We start from the raw sequence: 24,459 nt of genomic DNA, 5'->3' as shown, positions 1-24,459 counted from the left end.
AGAGAGAAAGGTCTTCCTTTGCAGTTGGATCACCCTCCAATGGCCACCGCGGCTGGTGCGCTGCGGCCGGCGCACCGCGCTGATCTGAAGGCAGGAGCCAGGTGCTTCTCCTGGTCTCCCATGGGGTGCAGGGCCCAAGCACTTGGGCCATCCTCCACTGCACTCCCGGGCCACAGCAGAGAGCTGGCCTGGAAGAGGGACAACCAGGACAGAATCCCAGTGCCCCGACCAGGACTAGAACCTGGTGTGCCGCTGCCGCAAGGCGGAGGATTAGCCTGTTGAGCCACGGCGCCGGCCGAAAGTCCCTGAATTTTAGCCGGATTTATTTCCTATCCTCTGATATGCAAATATCCCATCAACAAGCCCAAGGTAACTGCTACTTTATGATTACTGCATCCAATTAGCATAATGTCATCAATATATTGAACCAGTATGATATGTTGCCAAAAGGAATGGCAATCAAGATCCTGGCAAAGTACATGAAGATATAGGACTGGAAACTTGATAAAAGCTTTTAAATATAGTGAAGGTGTGTTGCTGCATTTCCAAATGACACAAGTGCTGCTTCTGGGGGACCTTATCAACAGGTATGGAGCGAAAGGCATTTATGTGGTCAAAAGCAGCATGCCAAGTCAAAGGGGATGTTTTAATTTGTTCAAGGAATGAAAGTGCATCTGGTATAGAAATAGAATTGGAGTCGCCATGTGGTTAAGCCACTGTCATTCTCCAAGATTTATCTGTCTTCTGCATAGAGCAAATAGAGTGGACTGAGGATGTGAGAGGAATTCCCATGCCTATATCTTTCAAGTTTTTAATGGTGGCACTAATGTATATAATATCTCTTTGGATGAAGTAGCATTTTGACTTAACATTGCCCCTTTTATCTTCAGTTTCACATTCTTTGGTTTCAATTACCCACATTCAACCACAGTCAGAAAATACTAGGTAGAAAACTTCATGAATAAATAATTCATAAATTTTAGTTTGGTGTGTTGTTTTGAGTAACTTTCGATGATCTATTATGCTGTCCCTCATGGAATATGAATCATTCCTTTGCCCAGAGTATCTGCTGTACATACTACTCACCCATTAGGCACTCAGTAGCTGCCTTGGTATCAACTATCCATGACATCATTCTGATTTTGATCAAGCAATCCTTACTTTACTTTATAATGGCTCCAGAGCAGGAGTGGTGATGCTGACAATTAGGATATGCCATAGAAAATTGTAAAATGCTTAAGTGAAAAGGTAAAAGGTTTTGACTTAATAAGAAAAAACTCATACTCTGAAGTTACTAAAATCTATAGTAAATTATTATTATTAATCTCTTACTGTGTCTAATTTATGAATTTAAACTTGTAATAGTTATGCATTTATTGAAAATAGTAGTATACAAAGGGTTCTATGTTGCATTGGTTCAAGTTTCATTGCTATAACAAAATATTCAAAGCTGAGTCTTTTTTTTAAAAAAGATTTATTTGAAAGACAGAGTTACAGAGAGAGAGAGATCATCTGCTGGTTACTCCCTAGATGGCCACAACGGCTGGAGCTGCACCAATTTGAAGCCAGGTCCAGGAGCTTCCTCTAGGTCTCCCACACAGGTGCAGGGGCCCAAGAACCTGGGCCATATTCTACTGCTTTCCCAGGCCATAGCAGAGAGCTGGGCAGGAAGAGGAGCAGCCGGGACTAGAACTGGCTCCCACATGAGATGCCGGTGTTGCAGGCCAGGGCTTTAACCTGCTGCACCACAGCGCCGGTCCCCAAAGCTGAGTCTTAAAAGCAGTTTCTTTAGCTCAGTTTTGGAAGAAGAAAGTTCAGGGTCATATGGCTCCATTCACTGGGGCTCTGGTGAAGTCTCTCTTGACTATATCATATCACAATGGATGGCATCATAGAAGAAGCTTATGCAAGAGGAAGAGACCACATAATGAGAAAGGAAGCCAGAGAACAGCAAAAGGTCAGTCTTACTCTTTCCTAACAACCTTCTCAGGAGGACTAACCAGGATTCCATGTTCTGAGGGTGATGCCTCTGATGACCTAATCATCTCCCATTAAGCTCCATCTCAAAATTTTCACCAAGCTTCCAACACTTGAAGTCTGGGTGGACAGACTCAAACTACATCCAAAGTATAGAAAGTACTATCTATTGTTTCAAGCATCAGCTCACCTCTTGGAATGTATTGCCCAAGGATAAAGACTGGGGAGGGAACTGCTTTCTGCATCTCATCATTTACTCTGTCTCTCCCACTTAGGCATTATGAAACTGCAAAAATAACCACAGAATGCATTAAGAGACCCACTGAACTTGAATTAAAGCTCCATGGATCACCTGACCTACATAAACCCCTACTCTGACTGGAACCCTTCAGTGAAATTTTCTATTTGCCAAATCAAAGTCAATTCATAGCCAGTGTCTAGTAGTCTCTGAAAGTTATGATTTCTCCTCCTCCTACCCATGCAAACTCATGCTGATAAAAGGATGTCTGTCCATTTAAAGAAAGAAAGAAGAGTAACAAAATCAATAGTTGGTAGTGCACCAAGGTTCTGGATGGGAGGCAACCAGACTATAAGAACTGTCCACCCTGGAGGTGATATGTAGTCTTTCTGTTCACATTGATTCTTACCTTATTCTGGCGGGTCATTGCTTACAGTCTGGCTGCCCGGGATATAGGCAATTTTAGACCAAGCATACAGCTTCTTCCCAAGAAGCGTTTTGGGTTAACAGGGGGAGCTTGGCCAAGCAGTTGCTAAGAGAAGATCATTTCTGCCAGAATTAGCAATAGTCTATACAGAACTTTCTTGTAACTGGTACAACCTAATTAGGAATCTCCTGTAGTTTTTCACACAGAGTTCCCTGTACACTGAGTGTCATATAGTTTTTCAACCTTGAGATCAGGTGAGAGGAGACCAGGAATACTATGCACTGGTCTTGGAAACTAGACAGTGGACCTCTAAGTGTGCCCATCTGCTTGCAAGTCATTGGAGGAAGAGGTGCACTCATTGAAGTTGAAGATTCCTGAAAACAGCCATGTATCTAGCAATCAGAATAGCAGACTTTGTACCAGGAATTTGACTTTTAAATAAGTGCTCCAACAGATTTTTATCAAGAGTTTTCAATCCCAGGAGGCTACCGTAGTCCATCTCAAAGGGTTGGGGAATGCTCTTAGTTTTTACAGTCTGGACAGCTGACTCTGATAATTACTATCAGTCCTCAAATGTTGGGGTAACGTTTAAACTTTTAGTTTCCCTACATGCTGAACACAGACACATTTAAGGAAGCAGAAGAACATCAGAATTCTTTCTTATTTCTGTCTCTCCTAGGATCAGCAAGTTACGGCAATGATAGGCATACTCAGTATATTCAGCCTAGAATAAAAGAAAAAGATATAATCCGATGGCCAACCATACACCATAGGGTTATAGGTGAGGCCAAGTTAAGGATCCATTCTAAGAATCTGTGCAGTGAATAGCAGCTAAGCCATAGATTGGAGGATGGATGGTAAAGTTCCAATCTAGAATAGCCAGCCAATTAACAGTGGCTTTACGGCATTTATCTTTAATTTTATAATTGTATCTTCAATTTTATAATCAGTATCTCTAAAATAATTCTTGATAATAACAGGGATTGATTTTATTTCACAGGCTTATAACTGAAATGTGACTCATCTTTTCCAGACATATTTCCCTAACCTAGGAATGAGTATTTATTTGAGTGGACTTTCAAAAGTTTATGGAAGAAAAGAATTCAAAGATAACTATTTTGGAGCAAAAAATATTGAAATGCTTACCTAGTTTTTAATATGTATTCCCAGGAAGTTTTTGAATATCCCTCAATATGTTTTTTAAAAGATTTATTTATTTATTTGAAAGGGTTACACATAGAGAGGAGAGGCAGAGAGCGAGAGCAAGAGGGAGAGAGAGAGCGAGAGCGAGAGTGAGAGAGAAGTCTTCCATCCGCTGATTCACTCCCCAATTGGCTGCAACGGCTGGAGCTGTGCCGATCCCAAGCCAGGAGCCAGGAGCTTTTTCCGGGTCTCCCATGCAGGTGCAGGGGCCCAAGGACCTGGGTCATCTTCCACTGCTTTCCCAGGCCATGGCAGAGAGCTGGATCAGAAGTGGAGCAGCTGGGTCTCGAACCGGTGCCCACATGGGATGCCGGCTCTTTAGGCCAGGGTGTTAACCTGCTGCGCCACAGTGCCAGGCCCAGATCTCTGAATTTTTCCAGGTCTTCTAGCTTCACTGCTGGCTTTCTTCATTCTCAACTCCCAGAACAAACTACTTCCTTCCAACATTTGTTATGTTCAAATGAAAAATACAGAAAATTCAATCAGTATTGAGAAAGAGTGCATGAATTCTGATAGTGCTGATTTTTTTAGCTATAAGAAGACAGGTAGGAAAAAAAAAGAATTTTAGATTCTGAAATGCACCTACAAGTGCAGAAAGAAAACACAATATTTTTTAGATTCTCCAAATCAAAAATTCAAATAATGTTATCCCCTTATAAAAGTCAATCCCCACCAGCGCCGCAGCTCAATAGTCTAATCCTCCGCCTTGCGGTGCCGGCACACCGGGTTCTAGTCCTGGTCGGGGCACCGGATTCTGTCCTGGTTGCCCCCCTTCCAGGCCAGCTCTCTGCTGTGGCCCGGGAGTGCAGTGGAGGATGGCCCAAGTGCTTGGGCCCTGCACCCCATGGGAGACCAGGAGAAGCACCTGGCTCCTGCCATCAGATCAGCGCCGTGCGCCGGCCGCAGCGTGCCGGCCGCGGCGGCCATTGGAGGGTGAACCAATGGCAAAGGAAGACCTTTCTCTCTCTCACTATCCACTCTGCCTGTCCAAAAAAAAAAAAAAAAAAAAAAAAAAAAAAAAAAAAAATCAATCCCTAAAATCTTAATACTTAAATACTACATCCAGCATAGTTGACTTATAACAGCTATCTTTTTTGTCACTTTCCATGGAGGAAATGAGTAGAATTTACATAGTTTTTGTTTCATCCACCATCTTTTCAATCTTCCTCATGATTTTGTGACCTCTCCAAAACTAATTACTGTTGTTTCAAATATATAACTCTGACTGGTGTAGAATTCAACAATTAAGGCTGTAGGTATCTATGGGAAGGGAGTCCCGTCTATATATAAGCTGTATCAGCATGGTCATCTTCTCAGTGAAACAAGGTTGGTAGGAGGATATGAGGTTGACATACACAGTGACCGGATATGTGTGGAAGGACAGTGAGAGACTTTCTACTATATTTGGTATCTCTGAAAACACACGATTTTAGAGACCTGGAGTCCTAAAGTCAAGGTGCCAACAGGGCTCTTTCTCTCTGGAGGTCTCAGGAGATCATCCATTTCTACCTCTTCCAGCAGCCGGAAACCATCTGAATTCCATGGCTTGGGCCCCTCCCTCACATCTTTCCAACTTCTGCTTTTATCACTTCACTGCTTGGACACTCTTGCCTCTCTCTGCTAAGGACTTTTATGATTGAATTGGGCCTAGTCAGATAATTCCGAATGAGCTATATAAATATGCTTGATATTATAACATTTTCAATATCCCTTTTGTAATGTAAAGTGATATTCACAGGCTCTGGATTTAGCAAGTGGACATATCCTTTGGGCAGGAGTGGCATCATCTAGCACAGTTAAGGTTATGTACATAGGAGGAGTCAGATCAAAGCTCCGGATTTCCTGACTTAATTCACTCTACCATTCATTTTTTATTTGGAAAATTATTTGTTTATTGAAGAAGCAGAGGGACAGAGGAAGTGAGAAACAGAGAGACAGGAAAAGAAACAGAGCTGCCATCTACTGATTCTCTCCCCAAATGCCCCAACAGCCAAGGATGGGGCTGGCCTGGGGCCAAAGGAAAGAGCCAGGATCTGAATCCTGTCTTTTTTTTTTTCAAAAAAAGATTCATTTATATATTCGAAAGGCAGAGTCACAAAGAGGCAGAGGCAGAGAGACAGACAAGGACGGATCTTCCATCTGCTGGTTCACTCTCCAAGTGGCCACAACAGCTGGAGCCAGGCCCATCCAAAGTCAAACTGAGGTGCCAGGAGCCTCCTCTATGTCTCCCAGTCAGGTGCAGGGGCCCAAGGACCCGGGCCATCTTCCACCGCTCCCTAAGACCACAACAGACAGCTGGATCGAAAGTGGAGAAGCTGGGCCTCGCACCGGTGCTCATATGGGATGCTGGCGCTGAAGGCAGCAGCCTCACCCACCATGCCATGCCACAGTGCCAGCCCCTGAATCCTGTCTTTTATGTAGGTGGCAAGACCCCAATTATCTGAGCCATCACTGCTGCCTCCCAGGATGTGTTAGCAGGAAGCCTTAGTCAGGAAACAAAACCAAGAATTAAGCCCAAGTACTCCAATAAGGAATGATATGCTAAAGACTCACAGCCCTATTTTATGTTTGTTTTTTTTTTTAATGTGAAAAATCCTTAACTTCCTAAAATCAACTTTACCTAGGATCAGACTGAGGAAACTACAGATTTTCAAAGCAGACCAAAAACGTCGGTTTGAGTAGCCTTGGAAATTAGAGCAAGATTTTTGTGGACTTTTAAAATTGGTTTCTTGGCAGGGATGAAAATGAAAGTAACAGAGTACAAAGAAGAAAGAAAGATCAGTTCAATAAATTGCATGCATATTATTTTTTGGTAGAACATGAAAACATGCTCCATGGTGGGCTGATTTTTATTCACTTAGGCTGATAGAACGGAACACATCAGAAGTTGCTTGTTTCTGTCAACTTTGGCTGCTGTCTGTGGGGTTGGAATGATGACAAAGGAAGGGATCACGGAACCCTGGCTTATATTCTGTACAGTGCCGTATGGCGCATTAGCAAGTCATTTTAACTCAAACACAACAAACATGAAAATGAAGCATTTATTGGGGCTGGTGCTGTGGCGTAGCAGGTAAAGCCCGCCACCTGCAGTGCCAGCATCCTATATGGGTGCCGGTTTGAGTCCTGGCTGCTTCACTTCTGATCCAGCTCTCTGCTATAGCCTGGGAAAGCAGTAGAAGATGGCCCAAGTCCTTGGACCTCTGCACCTATGTGGGAGACCTGGAAGAAGCTCCTGGCTCCTGGTTTCGGACTGATGTAGCTCCAGCTGTTGTGGCCAATTGAGGAGTGAACCATCAGATGGAAGACCTCTCTCCCTCTCTCTGCCTCTCCTTCTCTTTCTGTGTAACTCTGACTTTCCAGTAAATAAATAAATCTTAAAAAAAAAAAAAAAGAAAATGAAGCATTTACATTTTTCTAAGAACAGTGAGTAAACGGATTATGAAGCTCACATGTCATGAATGTTTACCATGTGTCAAGCACTGTAATATGTCCTTTGAAGATGTAATCACATTTGATCTCCACAATTGCCTTATTTTCAGGAAAGCCAACTGATGTTGGGAGAGGATCAGTAAATTGTTCAAGGTAAGGTCAAACATCAAAGGTTTTATGAATCCCTTTCTCTTATCTGCATGTCATTTTGTCATATGAAAAATGTTTACAATGTATATATAATCCAAACAGAGGATCACATAATAAAGATAGCAAATTTAATGTGTGTTAAATTGTACTGTGTATATAATGCTTTCATAAATATAAGCTCATTAGATCCTTTCCAAAAACCCCACAGAGTGTAAAAAAGTTACTTTTTATATTGTCTTTGTTTTACAGACAAGGAAGGTGAAATTTAGGGAAATTGTGACTTCCCCCAATTTACAAAACTCTCAAGTTGCAGATACATCTAATTACCTTCCAACAAATACCACTTGCTGATTTTTCAGACACAGAAAAGAAAAAAAGAATATCATAAGCGAAGTGACTGGGGTTTCCAGTACATTATCTTCAATGGGCCAAGGGGTCAAATGATGACCCTTAATAATGTACAAGTCTCTTGTGCCCTCACATGCCAAACAGACAAAACAATACTTAGGTCACAGAAAACCAGAGGATATAATGTGTAGAAAGTACCATGTCACCTGCTAATGTTATTTAGAGATACTTACTTTTAAAAAGTGAAATAGCATTGAAATCATTGCACTGGAACAGATTTTGTTTTGCACTCTGTTCTTTTCAATAGGCCATTAATGCTTTTCAGGAGAAACCTCATTAATAACTCTTGAATGTGGCTAAACCAGTTTAGGACTCTGTGTATTGAAGTTTCATGTTGTTTGTTACATGGTAGAATTATTATGTGTTTTCATGAATTATCACACAAGAACTCATCAGGATCCTTCAAAGTACATTCTAAATGTCTTTTTATGAAATAGATATGTTTTTCTAACATACTAATGGTAGATTCAGTAAGATTTTATCCAACCAGCACAGGCTAATTTCAACTTTTACTGTGCTGATAAATGATCCATTCAGAGAAAAAAATTTTTTCATGTTCCATGTCAATGGGTTAATAGAAAAGTTACCTCCTTTTAGTTATTTTTATTCAAGTTATATTTGTTAGAGAAATTCATAATACAGTTGTCCCATCTAGTGAGATTCACATTTGATTTTTACCAAAAAAGGTAATGGTAATTAGAATATGAAAAGTAGATGTTGGCAAGGGATTTTCTAGCAGATTATCACTTGTCACTCAATACTTCTGTTAAAAGAAGTTGTTCAGTGATACTTGTTTTAAAGCACAATAAGGAAGACATTATTCATGACCATCACTTTAGGTTCAGGGCCTCTGCAGGGAGGCCTTGCATTGGGGCAGAGAGATCAGGCTCAATTTTGACTTCAACAAAAGTTAAGTGGGAATTCAAAACCTAGGAGCAGAGTGGGGTCACTGGATGGGAAATTACAAAGATGAAACATCAAAGTAAGGGAAATTTTGTCTAAACAGGACAAACAGTATTCTTGCTGAAAGTAAGTTAGAATGATGAGATACCAACTTGGGTATTGTAGAAGATAAGGAAATTTATCAGTTGTCAAAGATGATCAAACATTACGTATAGAAGATCCTTGTCAGACTGATTTATTAGGGCTCTTTGCTAAAACTGGATTTTACAAGGAAGTGGACAGATGTGCCTAACAGAAGATTCAGAAGTCTAACTGAAGTTTGACCAAGCAACAGAACATTGATCACTGCCCATGTGGGTGCTTGGCTTATTCAGTTACTAAAGCCACATACTTAATGACTGAGTTGTACAGCCCTGTAAAGTTTATGAGAAACTGTCAAACACGTTGTTTCATGATATCTCATAGTAACTTAGTTGAACAAGGACATCCAAGCAATGTTATCACCAACATAAAATGGGCTCACACGGGTTGGGTTGCCTTGCACATCAATGCACAAGGTTGATCCAGGTCTTTTCATTACTGCATTTCAGATCTTTTCACTATGCACTACCCCGGCATTCACTGCCAGTGGCTAGGCTACATTTCTCAAAGGTTGGCAAAAGGGGTTTAAACATAATTATTGATTCCAAAAACATCAATAATAGCAACAACCTCAGAAACAATATTACTTAATCATTTCTGTGTATTTGACAAGTGGTACTCAAAGCATCATACCTGCTTTAAAACATCTGCTGCCTACAACAACACTGAAAGGTAGGTAATATTTTTAATTTCTTCAACACTAGTATATATTGATTTATTATTTTTCTGATTTTTGTGTACAAGTGATAAAGTTGTAGTTCCAATAAATTAAGCAGCTACCCAACATTAGGTCTTTATTGACTGCTAAAAGAAAGAGTCTGGTTAATCTGAGTGGTTCATCATTATACTACACTGTCCCAAAGCTAACATCGTTCTTTCAATCAAGAAAAAATGAAAAGGAGTCATCTTTGTGGTGTAGCTGGTTAAGCTGTCTCTTGTGATGCAGGCATTCTGTTACAGAGTGATGGCTGGAGAAGTGGCTCTCCACTTCTGATCCAGATGCTTGCTAATGTGCCTGGGAAAGCAAAATAGAAGAAGCACTTGGGTCCTTGCTATTCAGGCGGGAGGCCACGATGGAGTTCTAGGCTCCTGGCTTTGGCCTGGCCAGCCATATTGTGGCCATTAGGGAAGTGAACTAGAAGATAAAGGGTCTCTCTCTCTCTCTCTCTCTCTCTCTCTCATTCTGTCTTTCAAATAAACTATTTCTTTTTTTAATTTTAATTTAATTTTTTTTTTTGGACAGGCAGTGTTAGACAGTGAGAGAAAGACAGAGAGAAAAGACAAGGAAGACCTGTCTCTCTCTCACTGTCCACTCTGCCTGTCAAAAAAAAAAAAAAAAAAAAAAAAAGAGCAACATTTTAATGCACTATCTAGAAACTTTTAAGTTAGAAAATGCTTTTGGTACACAAACCAACAACTCAAACACCAGATTCCAGTTATCACAGAATGAGATTATAAGAAAGTATATTTCACTCTGATTTTATGGGAACCTTAAATCCTGCAGGATTTCTGAAGGACAAAAATTCATTACTATTAATTATTGCCTAAGATTTTAATTTCTCATTGTTCCCTAATATACAAGGCACATAAAGGGGTCTCCTGATTCAGGAAAAGTGCTTGATTAAATGACCTCTAAAATACTTTTCCATGATCAAATACCTCTCAGTGATCTAAAATGTCTTTTGTAGCATAATCAATATAATCATAGTATACCACTTCTTACCAAAAATAAAACAGATAATATCTCCTATTCATGTATAAGTTTGCACTGTGGCTAACAGAAGAACAGTTAGGTTTTTTTTTTTTTTAAAGATTCATTTTTTTTTTCAAAGGCAGAGATACAGAGAGAGAAGTAGAGAGAGAGAGAGAATGTTCCATCCACTGGTTCACTCCCCCAAATGGCCATAATGGCCAGGGTTGGGCCAGGTTGAAGCCAGGAGCCAGGAGCTTCATCCAGGTCTCCCATGTGGATGCAGGGGACCAAGCACTTTGTGTCATCTTCTGCTGCTTTCCCAGGCCATAGCAGAGAGCTGGATAGGAAGTGGAGCAGCCAGGAATCGAACGGGTGCCCACGTGGGATGCTGGTGTTGCAGGCAGATGTTTAGCCTTCCACACTACAGTGCTGCCCCCAAATTTTTTTATCTCAATCAACTGACTCCAGAAGCATAAAGCATTTATAATATACATAATGATTAACTCTATAAGGAAGTGCATATATACATATATATATATAATATGAGACTGATTTTATTTTTATTTGTACATCTTATGGCAAGAAAAACACTTAAAAAGCTTTGGTGTAGAAAAAGTGATTTTACTCCCTCTCTTTCCGGTGGTGGAGTCGGGTGAAGATGTGCAGAAATGGCACCTAGCAAGGGGCAGGAAAAGAAGGAAGAACGGGTCATGAGCCTTGGGCCTGGAGTGGCTGAAGGAAAGGAAGTTGTTGGTGAGTGCCACATCTCTATGGGCTTCAGTGACACCTCTGTCCACGTCACTGATCTCTCATAAAGAAACCATCTGCTGAGTGACTGGTCGGGTGAAGGTGAAGGTGGCCTGAGATGAATCCTTGTCATGTGGTGCCATGTTGTTGCCCACGATATGGCCCAGAGGTGCAAGGAGCTGGGCCTCACTGCCCTACACATCAAACTCCAGGCCACAGGAAGAAATAGGACCAAGACTCCTGGAGCAGGGACCCAGCCAGCTCTCAGGGCCCTTACCTGCTTGGGGATGAAAATCGAGCAAGTTAAGAATGTCAGCCCATCCCCTCTGACAGCACCCACAGGAAGGGGGCTTGGCCTGGTCAAGCCCTGTGAACAAGACTCCCCACATTATGTTTTCTGTGAATAAACTGTTATCACGGAAAAAAAAAAAGGTAACTTTAAAAAGCGCTTCTTGGAGTGAGTATTTGATGCACTGGCTGAGATGCCAGTTGGGACGTCCACATCCCATGTTGGAGCACCTGGATTCAGGGCTTGACTTCGGTTCCTGAATCTAGCTTTCTGCTGATGTGCACTGGAAGGCAGCGGAAGATGGCCCCAATAGTCGTGTCCTTGCCAACCAGAAGTTCCTGGCTCATGGCTGCAAGCCCTGCACTTCTTCGGCTGTTGCAAGCATTTGGGGAGGTAAATAAGCAGATGGGAACTCTCTGTCTATCTCTGTTTGTCTCTAGTTCTCAAATAAATAAATAAATATTTTTAAAATATTTCTTTTGATATTTAATAACAGCTTTTTCACATAGCTAGACTGACAATTAATTTGCAAACTAAAAAGAAACCTGAATACCAACTTTTCAGCGATCTTTATTATTGAACCTTTTTGATTTCTTATTTCCCACTGATCCAGATCTGCATCCCAGAATGTGTTATTTACAACATCATACCCTTTTCTTCACTTGAAAGCATTCTGATCCAATCATTTCAAGTATTGGGTGATTGTATAGCAGAAGTCACAATGATTATTACCATGAGCCTATGCAATACTGGCACCTGAAGTTCTGAGATACACTGAAAGGAATTGATGAAATTAAAGAACATGCTACTCCCAAAAATGCTCCAAAAACAGAAGTCTTGATTCTGTGATAGAAAAAAAAAAAATCGGCAAAATACCAAAGCCCTGAAAAATACGTGCAGAGACCTGAGAACACCCTGCTAAAAGGTGCCCCTATATACCCAAACTAAGGTTTGGTATTTTCACATCAACTGGAAAAATCCTTGAAAACAATGGTTATGATACTTTTAATATCTAACTTTCCGGACAGTTTTATTTTTATTGTTTGAAAATATGAGTCATATCAGCTGACATTTCTGATAGCTCCATATTGCCTTTTATTTATTTATTTTTCATTCATTAGACTGATCTTCAAATAGTTAGTGTTGACTTTAGAGCTGGTTAAGGCATTCTCTAAGCTCCTCCTTTTCCTCTTTAATTGATTCTGCTAAGCTTGGGACATACAAGAAGAATGCAAGTTATTGTTTCTGAGAATACTCGTATGACATAATCCACTGCATGATATTATTCTATGCTTCTTGTTCAACAGGGCTCACAATAGGTAGGGCACATGGAGAAGCAAATCACTGCACCTTTAGGGCTCTTCCGTGACTGGTGGACACCCTTCTCCCCATGAACATTATATCCTTTGTAGCATCTTGGGGTTCAAACAAAAGGCAGCCCTGATTTGGTGCAAATATGTATTGGATAAAGGATAATAAGTGCATAAACAGTTCTTGCATAGAGGAACGTTGAGGTTGGAAATCTGAGTGAGACACTGTGTGTGTGTGTGTGTGTGTTTTACAGGAACATGCACCCTTCTTTTCCCTCTAGCATCTTTCTCCAAGAGAACTTTTCCAATTTTTCAGCCCAGAGAATAACACACTCCAGAACACAATGCAGACTGAGGCTCTGGATGGCTCCACTGCAGTGCAAAGGAGCACAGGTAGAGACACGATTAAAAAAATTCTTTTTGACCTATTAAAAATTATTACATCTAACTGGAGAAAAAAATACAGAAAAAGGAAAAATCTTGGCTCTCAATAAAGACAATAGCCATTGCAACATTTTCCTGTGCATTTCCCAGAGGTAGCTTTTATAGCAAAGTGTGTTCCTATGTTCTCTTGTGACTTTGTTCTGCAAAACCATTAAGAAATTGAAGGTGACTACTTTCTGAGTCTTTGATGTATCTAGCAATGTCTCTTTCTATATCCTTACATATTTAGCCGCCCTCACACCTTTTCATGGTCGCATGGAGTAATGAGCCATTTTAATGGTTAAAACATAAGGGGCTAATATTAAATACTGACAACTTTCTATAATCTAAAAGCTGTTCTTTTCATGAAAGACTAGTCACTCCACCACTGATGGGGATTTTTGTGAGTCGTTTATTGTTTTGCTTTTTGGTTTGATCGCTATTTCTGTATAAGTTATCTTTCAACATATCTCCCTTCCTGCTGATTCCAGTACAATTTTATTGTCTTAGTGTTCTCTCTAAACCATGTTGAGATTGTTCTCACAGCATACTACTCATATCCTAAAATACTGTCCTTCTTAAGTCCATTTGTGACAGGCGACCTCCCTGAGATCTAATTACTTTCTCCACAACAACCAATACAGACGCCTCAGGCACAAAAGCTTTTAACTCTCTCACCTGCACACCGTGGTGCATTAACTGATCCAAACAGAATATAGACCGGGGATAGAGTAATTCAACGTCTCCGTGGCCTTTCTTTGTACTGGGCCTTTCTCAGTTCACCAACTGCCTTCGAGACACAGCAGCAGTAGCCAGTTCTAGAGAGTCCAATCACGCAGAATCAGGGCACCTGGACATGACCTAGGATCGGTACCCTCAACCCCGCCCCAGGGATGAATCGCCCCACCTCGCTGGATTGTCCGGTCTAGCAAGGGGCAGAGCTGATACTGACATTTTGTTCACCAAATCATATTCCTGGAAATTTTAGGTGCTTCATTCAACCCGTCTCCATGACTAAAGGCAAGCGGTGGTAAGCTCAGTGTTAGCAACTTCTAATTTGCCACACGTGTGATCAAACCACAAAGGAACAGTTTATCGGCAAGGCCACCCAAAACCGTGAAGATGCTGATCCTGGGGGCATATTCCTTTTAAGGTTTCTCTGTTGCAACGTGTGTGCGCGCGCACATACACACACACACACAGAGTCCTCTCCACTTAGTTTTTTGCTAAGCCTGAGAGCAGGCCCCTGCATAAGAACACGTGTGGCGTGGGAGGGGGCGCGAGGCACCTTATCCTGGCACGGCAAGCAGCTGGGACTTACGCATCCTCGTCGTCACGGCCTCAAACCAAGGCCTTGTCACCGGGCGGGGGCGGGAAGGCACTGGAGCGAAGCCGCCTCGGGAGCATCCGAATTCCCTCCTCTGTCGTTGATTGGCTGGAAACTGGTAGGCACTGCCCGGCCTCCCGCGGCTCGACTCGTTATTGGCCGGGAAGAGGTGGCAATCAGGGCGGGCCGAGGCCGCTGCGCTCGCTCCGGCTCGGTGCTGCCGCCCCGGCCGGCTTGCGCTGTGGCTGCCGCGGCTGCTGCCCGGGTCCCTGCGACTGTGCGTCTGCGTGGGGGCTGCCCTCCGGGCTCCGGGCGCAGGTACCATGGTGAGTGCTTTCTGCCGCGCCGCACGCCGCGACCCGGGGCCGGGCCGGGCTGCTGGAGGGAACCGGCCGCGCCGCCAGGGCCGGAGGAGCGCCGCTCCGGCCGCCGCTCCGCCCGCGTCCATCGGGACTGGGGCGGTGGGGACGCGAGGGGTCGAAGGGCGATCGGAGCCTCTGCTGCCGCCGCGGGTCCTTTGCGCAGGACCGCGGGTCCCCGGGCTCGGCCAGGGCAGGTGCGGCCGGAGCGGCCCTTGCGGGTGTGGGCGGCTCGGGGTCGTCCCGGCTCTGCCCCGCTGTCTCGGAGCGGTGACAGGTGATCGAGGCTGGGAGGATGGCGTGGGGGTGGCGCGGAGGCTGGCGGGGACGACTTGCCCCTGCTGGGATTGGGATGGCAGCCCCGGCCGTGCTGGGTACCGCTCAGGGAGCTGAGCCGGGCGGGGGTCGCGGTAAGGGGTGGCAGGAGCGCGGTGGGAGCCGACGCAGGGGTCCTGCCCGCGAGCCCCTTCCCGCCCACAGCGGCTCCCTGACCCTCGCGTTTCCCCCTCTGCCCTCAGTACGGATTTGTGAATCACGCCCTGGAGCTGCTGGTGATCCGCAACTACGGCCCCGAGGTGTGGGAAGACATCAAGTAAGTGCCAGGCCCCGGGCCCGGGGCCCTGCGTGCGCGCCTCGCTCTGGAGGACCCCCGGGGGACGCCCCCCGTGCGCCCTGCCGCGCCCCGCTGCCGCCTCTGCCTCCCGGCGGGGCCGCGGGCGCGCATCTCCGCGGAGAGGCCTCCGCCCGGCGCTCCCGCTGCAGCCGCGCTCCCACGCTCCGGAGGCCGGGAGCGGCGGAAAGGAGCCCCTTGGGGTCACCGCGGCCTTGTGACCCGGCCTGAGCGTGGGAACGCGCTGCCAGCGCCCTGGCTGCTCCCAGGCCCCGCGGGCGGGTCGGCGCCCACGCGGAGATGGGGAGGGTCGCGTGTGCAGAGGCCGTGGACGCCCAGGGAAGACCGAGGCACCTTTGCGGTTGGCACACCTTGCAGAGGTGCCAAGTTGGGAATGCCGAATCGAACGCAGCGGCTTTTTCTCCATCGCCACCGAGGCCAACGCATTGATTCATTCTGCATTAAAGTGAAATTGAAACGTTTTCTCTTGAATTTCCCCTGTCCTGTTTTTCTGCTGTGATGAGGCCTTGGCAGTTCTGGCTCCTGGTTTGTCCAGAGCTTAGAGCCCTGGACTTGGAATCTGACAGGAAATACCACACCCACCTGAGGGTTTGAACCTGCTGGGTCATCGCCTCTCCAAGCACGTGGAGCTTTTCCATATATAGAAATTCACGGATTTTCCTATGAGAGCAGAAATTGTGCTCTTGAATTCTAACAGAGGTAGAGGGAAGTGTTACCTGGTGGAACAGATGGGAACACACTGCTGTTCTGTGCTCCGATTCCTGTACTTTCTGATTGCATTTTCTTATCTCCAGTAGATAGCTTCCATGGCTTTTTTTTTTTTTTCTCCCTCAGCACATTGCAGTTAACAGCAATCAATTCTAACGTGCCTTATTGTGCACAATAGTGATTTCTTAGAGCTGTCTTTTTCATGGGTTATAATGACCAGGGTTATAAATTAATGGCTAGAATGCCACTTGTCCTCTTCCTGGACGTTTCTTACACGTTCTCTAAGCCATTTATGTTACTCACAGGATGCTTCTTTAAGGCAAGGCTGAGATTTGGCAGTCACGTGGTTGTGTCAAATGAGCCTCTGAACACTAGAGGTTAGAGATTGGAATTTGCTGTCCACCTTATAAATACCATTACAAGTTTTATTTTGCTTGGTAGGCAGTTACAGAGAAGGCAGACATCAAGAGCAAGATTTTAAGTATAGGATAGTTTTATGGCCCCTTTGTGAATTTATGAAACCAACAAACCTATTCCGCATGTGAGTGTTCTCATCTCTAAGAAAGGAATTCTGAGATTTCCTGATGGATGTGCCATAGTTTAGAATATTGAGAGTATGGTAAAAGATGACTGTTTACTATGATTAGACAGCCCTTACATAACTTAGCCAGATTTAGAATGTGTGTCCTGCCCTTTTCCAGTTTAAATCATTTGTAAATATAGAGATGAAAAATTGTACTTGGTGGAAATACATATCTGAAACTTTAAACAATTAAATTATCAAGAAATTTGTTCTTATTGTAATGTCTTCTCCAAAGAAGATCAAAATTTCTGAAAACACAAATAACATCCATGAACACTTAACTACCAAATCATATTAACACTGTTGTATTCTATATCAAAAATAACTTGGTACATTTTAATTAAACACCAGTATCTTTTAACTCACCAGTTTACCTGTCACTAGCCTCAATCATTATCTTTAATTTGTTTAAACAATGACAATTCTAGTCATCTAAACATATTTTTTCTTGGTAAAAAAGAGGCAACCTGTTGATATTTTCCCATCAAAATACTTCAAAGGTTGTGCCTAGGTCAAAGAAATACTGACAAACTAGCGTGGAAATTCAGATGTTAATTTTGGTTCTTGTTTTGTCTGAGCATCCTTTTGGAGGATCCCAGCCTGTCTTGGGTGGAGTTTACTGTCTGGGCTGTAGAATCTGGTTCAGCTTTCTGCCTTGAGGCGATTAAAGCTGCTCCTGTTTTCAGCCCAGGACCCGGGAGGGATCTCTTGCTGGAAGATCATTTGCTTAATGCAGCAGAGATTCTCACTGGCTGGGAGCAGGGAAGGAGAAATTGCCCCCAGTATAGTTGAAAAAACGCTCCTTGAGTGGCTCTGATCTTTCCTCCCCACCCACCCTCCACTCCAGGGGAGACTCCTGCAGTCCCTGGCCCAAGATATTTTCAGTTTTAGCTTTTTATGAGATGTTAGATATAGGAGGAAATGATTTTTTGCTTGTTTGTTTCAGTAAGTACCAAACTCCTTATCTTCTCTTTTGGTTTGTGAGAAACTATCTAAATTGATGTTTATAAAATTTTATATAATACTTTTTTGGTTTTTCAGGAAATGGCCATCCATCCTTCATGAGAAAGGATGCCAAACATTTAATGACAAATAAAGCCCTAAGTAACAGAGTCCAGACAGAAAATTCTTAGTGGATGAGAGCCAAAAATGCTTCATTATAAACTCAGTGTCCACTTACACTCTTAACCAACAATATAACTGTTTCACAAGGGCTTTAAATTCCTCTTTTTAAGAAAAAGAAAAATCATCTAGATCAAAAGACCAGCAGCTCCCTCTTAAAGGGACAGATAGTGAGTGTGTTAGGCACTGCTGCAGGCTAAGTCAGAATTGAGGATGTTATGTAGCTATCTAGATACTAGAATGTGGACATGCAAAAATGTAAAAATCATTGTTAGTTCCTGCACCAGGCAGAATTGAGCAGTGGGCTCGATTTGACCCATAGACCACAAGTTAGCCAAGCACTGATTTAGCCCCATAATAAACGTGAAAAAGCCAGAGAGATTTCTGAATCTACTTCCAGTATTCTATTGTGGATTTCCGTTTGATTTTCAGATGATTCTTTGAAGAGGCCATGGTTCCTAAAGGATGAGAAAAACCAACTATTGATTTAGAAACTGAAGGCAGGATTTTTACTGTTGACAGAGCCCCTTGACATAATCATCTCTGTTATCCTTGTATCAGCCTTGGCTGAGCTTATCAGGCATCAGATTGTTGGATTTAAGTGTCAGCTTTTTAATTTCACTGGAACATATGCATCCATCTAAAGATGGATTTGAAAACCTGGAAATCCTAAGGTGAATAAAGTCTTACTTAAAAATTAGTAAATAAACCAAAACACCTGAAAGCTATTCGCCTAGGGTTGAAAGGCCAAAAAATAAATTTAAAATTGTTTTTAAGTATTAAAGTCTACATAGTGTAAAAATAGGAGGCTGGCCCTTATCTTCCATTGGGTAAAGAATACATATTTGTTTAGGATGGCTTTATCTGATTTACTTACAGCAAGACAGCATATTTTTTCATTCATTGATTCATTTTCTTTCGTTCTTTGTTAAGCTTATCTTGAATGGGCATAGTCTGTTGTAGGCACTGAGGTTAGAAAAAAGAATGATGTAATCCGTCACTTCAACAAAAAGTCTGGAGATATCAAGATATTTTTAGCCTTATTGTTTTTTAAGTTTTATTTTTCCGGCCTGTAACTCAATGTGGAAACATTTTGACTGCTGCATAGCATATACTGATCTGCTAGTTTGGAAATTAATATGTCTAATTGAATCTGCTAATCACAAATTATGCATCATGGTTCCAACAAGCAAATGCTTTACCATAAATTAGCTTTGTGACTTTCCAAGTTCCCTAAGCCTTCCAAGTCTCTGGTGAATTAAGCCGCTGCTGGCATCCCATGTCAGAGTGCTGGTTTGAGTTCTGGCTGCTCCACTTCCAATCCATCTTCTTGATAAAGTGTCTGGGAATTCAGAGGAAGATGGTTCAAGTGGTTGTGCCCTTGCCACACACAAAGGAAACATGGATGGGTCCCTGGATCCTGGCTTCAGCCTGTCCCAGATCTGGCTGTTTTGGCTATTTGGAGAGTGAGCTAGCCTGTAGAATATCTCCCTTCCCCACTTCCCATGCACACCCTCCTTTTTGCTATGCCTTTCAAATACACAATTAAATAATATGTAAAGAATTAAACTTTATAAGCCTCTATAACAAAAGGGAAAGATAATACTTATTTTATAGTGTTGTAAAATACTTAAAAATATAATACTTATATATAGTGTTGCAAAATACTTAAAAATTTTTCAGTTCTTGAAAAATAACTGCTTAATAAGTGGTAGTTATTGTTTTTAATTTTACCTAGAATCAGAGGTTTTCAATCCCAAGCTCACCTGAGACACATGGAGCTCCCTTTTTTGACACAGACCCAGATACTTCAAAATGTTCAAAATGTTCATGGAAATGATATTACAAGATAAGTTTATTTTGGTGCAAAAATTGAAATCCATGCATATGAGCAATCCTCAAAAAGTTCTAGAAAATGCATATTGTGAAATACCTATGCTTGAATTTTAAAATACTTGCCAAAAGTAGACCTTTTGTTTCATTCCGTTTTTCTACAATTATTTTTTAATTTGAGAAGCAGATTTGAGAAGCAGAGAGAGAGCAACAGGCAGGACTGAGCCAGCAGAATCCAGGAGCTAGAACACAGTCCAGGTCTCCCAATTGAGCCATCTTTGCTGCCTTCCAAGGTCTTCCTTAGCTGCTTAGGAGCTTGAACTGAACCCAGAAACGCTGGTGTGGGGAAGGAGCTTCTTACCCAGCCTCATAACTGTTAGACCAGCTGCTTGTCCACCCCTGAGCTCCTGAAAGTGCACATCAGTTTAAATACCTCCTTATCACTCTGGAGTAGGTGATAACTTCACTGGTATTGGTCATGATTCTTTTTCTCAGCCGTTCCATACAGCTGGTACCCACACACTGCATACACAGCGCCTTTCAGTCTCTCTTCCTCATCTTCACCCTCTACCACCTTCCCTCCAGTAGCTCTAACAGCCCTCAGCCAGGTCGTTTGGGTCTGACTTGCCTTGTTCCTCTCCATCCTGCTGCTCTTCTGCTGATGTTCTGCTTAGAAATCAGTTCTGCCACTTCCCTACCCCCGTTCCGTGTTCGTTGTTTGGCAATGCGACATATGCTCTTAATACTCATTTTACCCAAGCAAGTTAAAACAAACAAAATAGTGTAGCACCAAAATTTGCCACGTTTTAAGCAGAATTTCATAACCGTGAAGATATGAAATAAATTTCTACACATTCCTGCATCTATGCTTAAATATGAATGTCTATGCATGTTTTAAGATGTTAATGATATTTTATGTAATGAAGCTACTTAAAATTCCCAGTCCTTTCATCTCTGTAATTTCAACTGAGTGTTACAACATCTACTTGAAATAAGAAAGGGCTTTCTAGCTCAATACTTTTAGTTTTCTATCTTTTTTTAAGATTTATTTTATTTATTTGGAAGGAATATTATTAACAGAGACAGAGAGATCTTCCATCTGCTGGCTCACTCACCAAATGGCCACAATGGCCAAGGCTAGGCCAGACCAAAGCCAGGAGCCAGTAGCATCTTCCAGGTCTGCCATATGGGTGCAAAGACCCAAGCACTTGGGCCATCTGCTGCTGCTTTCCCAGGAGCATTAGTAGGGAGCTGGCTTGGAAGTAGAGCAGAGGGGATACGAACCAGATCTCATATGGGATGCTGGCTTTGCAGACAATGGCCTTAGCTGCTATGCCACAATGCCAGCCCCAGTTTTCTTTATTTTATTTAACACTGCTGAATTTCCAACAGGTTAAATGACTGTTGAAGGGAATTATATATAGGAAGCTAAAGAGTCAGAACTCCAACCCTGCTATTCGAGAGTCAAGTTTGATACTTCTTTTAAGCCAACTTAGAAAATAAGAGCTAATGTAGTAAACATACACAAGAACCATATTCATTTCCCACCTGGGAAATATTTATACTGAAAATAGATAGACCAAGAACCATATTCATTTCCCACCTGGAAAATATTTATACTGAAAATAGATAGACCAGATCATGGTTAGGAACTTGCGTTTCTGTAGAAAGATCTTCCAGTTAGAGAGGTAAGCTTAGTGTTTAACTTGATAAGCTCACTAGTGTTTGATGTTATTTGTGCTAGTCCAAATAGGTCTGTGTATGTAAATAAAAAGTTTGGTTTTATCAGAGCAAGATCTTTGCACATTATGTTGAGCACTAGGAGAGAGATCAGAAAGTGTGTATTTTCACGCTTCATATTCCCATAACTAGTTATGGCAAATATTAATTAGACATTGCCATTTGCAAGAAAAATGTCCTGTCTACGTGCTCACCTGTCTCCAGAATAAGCCACACTAGCAAGTGTTTCTCTTTAGTGTGCTGGCAAGTGATAGTTACAGGTTGAAACGGTGCAGATGTCGACAGGAAGATATTCTTAAGGAAATGAACACGATAAAGAAATCTGAACTGGCCCATTTAGAGGGTGACAACTCAGAACGTGTGAGAACCTGCAGCTTTTCCACTTGCAATGTTAACTCCTTGTCTAGTAAACAGGAAGCTGTGGGGGGCAATGGTTGTGGATTCTCTACTGTTGTGCCTAGTAGAGTGGAACACCTTTTCCAGTATCAAACTGTATCAAAATCATTGAGGTTAGATAGGTTTCTAGTCAATGTTCAAGGTTCTGCAGCATTTGTTATTTATTTATTTAAGATTTATCTTATTTATTCAAAAGGCAGAGTTAAAGGGAGGGAGAGGGGGAGGGGGAGAGGGAAAAGGAGAGGGAGGTCTTCATCTGTTGGTTCACTCCTCAAATAGCCACAATGGCCTGGGCAGGACCTGGCTGAACCCAGGAGCCAGCAGCTTCATCCTGGCCTCCCAGGTGCGTGTAGGGGCCTAAGAACTTGGGCCGTCCTCTGCTGCTTTCCCAGGCACAGTAGTAGGGAGCTGAATTGGAAACAGAGCACTCATACTCGAACTGTTGCTCTGATGGGTTGCCAGTGCTGTTGCAGGAGGCTTAACCCATTATGCTATAATGCCTGCACCACAATATTCATTGTACTCTTTTGGTACTGTGGTTTTTTTTTTTTTCTATTGCATATTCTGATCCACTTGCCATTCACTGTTGAATCATGAAATACTAAATTGCTGCTAAATTCAAATTCTTATGGTCAACCTTCAAATCACCCAAACATAGACTTTGTGGTTTATGCATCCTACTTTCCTTTAGCACTCTAGCCTCACTGGCCACTTTTTAGGTCCTCAACCATTCTGAGATTTTTTTAAAAAGATTTTTATTTATCTATTTGAGAGGTAGAGTTACAGACAGTGAGAGGCAGAGACAGAGAGAAAGGTCTTCCATCCACTGGTTCACTCCCCAGATGGCCGCAAAGGCCAGGGCTGCGCCGATCCGAAGTCAGGAGCCAGGAACCTCCTCCGGGTCTCCCACGCAGGTGCAGGGGCCCAAGCACTTGGACCATCCTCCACTGCTTTCCCAGGCCATAGCAGAGAGCTGGATTAGAAGAGGAGCAGCCGGGACCTGAACCGGCGCCCATATGGGATGCTGGCACCACAGGCGGAGGATTAACCTACTGCGCCACGGTGCTGGCCCCTCATTCTGAGATATTGGATGTGTCAGAGTGACATACCTGTGCTAGGAAGGGTCTTTTCTCCTCTCTCGCAACTCCTACAAGCATTAATACTTTTCGACATTGAGATGTCAGAACAAATGTTAATTCTCAAGGGAGCCTTCTCTCACTGCCCAAATTGTGCCCCCCAACACTGTATATGTAAAAGAGTAGAATTATGTTTCTGTACCATTTAATTAATATTTGTCCTGCCTCAGCACACTCTAGTCTCCATTAACTATTGCCTAGGAGAGAGCCTGATAGAGTGTTCTCTTCCCTCCCCCTCTCTCCCCAAATACATATATGCACACACATACACACACCCCTATGAATGTAATTCCAAAAGTTTTTGAGAAAAAAATTAAATACAAAAGCTTACTTTAGTTCAAAACAATTTTTAATCTATTCATCATTTATTCACAGTAAGTGTTTTCCATGAGCCTACTCCTCATATAGGAGTAGGTAGTAGACCCTTTACCAAGTTCTGTTTCTCTCTCATATATATATATGAATATTTATTCATAAATTGCATATCTTCCATATTTTTGGTTTCCAGAGAATACACCACACACATATTCATCAAGATGGTTTTTCTGTAACCAGAATTTATGTCAGAATGGTGTTACCTTTAACCACGATTAATAAAATACAAGCCCTGTTGAAGTACACATTTCTTTCCATCCCAGCTTTATTGCCACATAATTAAGAACAAAAAATTATATGTATTTAATTTGTAGGAACTTGACGTTTGCTGTAGACTGTGAAATAACCACCACAATCAAGCTAATTAACATACCCATGCCCTCACATAGTTGCCCATCTTTCCTGTATGAGAACACGTAAAATCTGTTTTGGCTAATTTTAGGGACATATTTTAGTTTTGTTAGCTATAGTCACATTGCTACACAAAATGGACATTTCTTTTATCAGTAAAAGGCAGAAGCTACAACAGTAAATTATAGCATTTCCTTTTGGAGGGGCCAGAGTTCTATGTGTCTCACATCATATGTGGATGTATTGGAAGGCTTAAGAATGCTGTTGCTTACTGCCCATTTCATTAATCAAAAGACAGTTATTGGATTGGATTCAGGATGCGATTGAATCCTTTAGCAAATCTCTAAAAGGCAGGTATGTGCAGTGCTGTTTAAAGTCAATGTCATGGACTGTAGATAAATGTTTGTAATACTGAAATTAAACTTGAAAACCAGATGGAAATGCTCACCCTGTCATTCCATTTTGAGTGTAATAGCTCATATATATTGGACACTTACCACATGGTTCTGCAGCCACAGCCTAAGTGCTTTATTCTTACATCACTTAATCCTCACAACCAC

General features: G+C 42.5%; 2 protein-coding genes and 1 pseudogene across 2 annotated transcripts in view; 2 read left to right on the top strand and 1 right to left on the bottom strand.

Annotated features, from left to right (window-relative positions):
- The window catches only part of LOC133765234 (ATP-binding cassette sub-family E member 1-like), a 1,116,285-nt gene that overhangs the window by 889,535 nt on the left and 202,291 nt on the right, over window positions 1–24,459 (bottom strand). The gene's annotated exons all lie outside the window — the stretch shown is intronic.
- On the top strand, window positions 11,238–11,689 carry LOC133765763 (small ribosomal subunit protein uS11-like; annotated as a pseudogene).
- Window positions 14,907–24,459, top strand: part of GUCY1B1 (guanylate cyclase 1 soluble subunit beta 1) — a 52,888-nt gene continuing 43,335 nt past the window's right edge. Inside the window, exons 1-2 of the mRNA XM_062199453.1 lie at window positions 14,907–14,991; window positions 15,543–15,616. Of these exons, the coding sequence (XP_062055437.1) occupies window positions 14,989–14,991; window positions 15,543–15,616 (77 nt within the window). The 5' untranslated portion in view covers window positions 14,907–14,988. The remainder of the gene's footprint in view (window positions 14,992–15,542; window positions 15,617–24,459) is intronic.

Source organism: Lepus europaeus, chromosome 8 (genome assembly GCF_033115175.1).
Source record: "Lepus europaeus isolate LE1 chromosome 8, mLepTim1.pri, whole genome shotgun sequence".
Lineage (NCBI taxonomy): Eukaryota > Metazoa > Chordata > Mammalia > Lagomorpha > Leporidae > Lepus > Lepus europaeus.
This window is presented reverse-complemented; position numbering and strand designations above follow the sequence as displayed.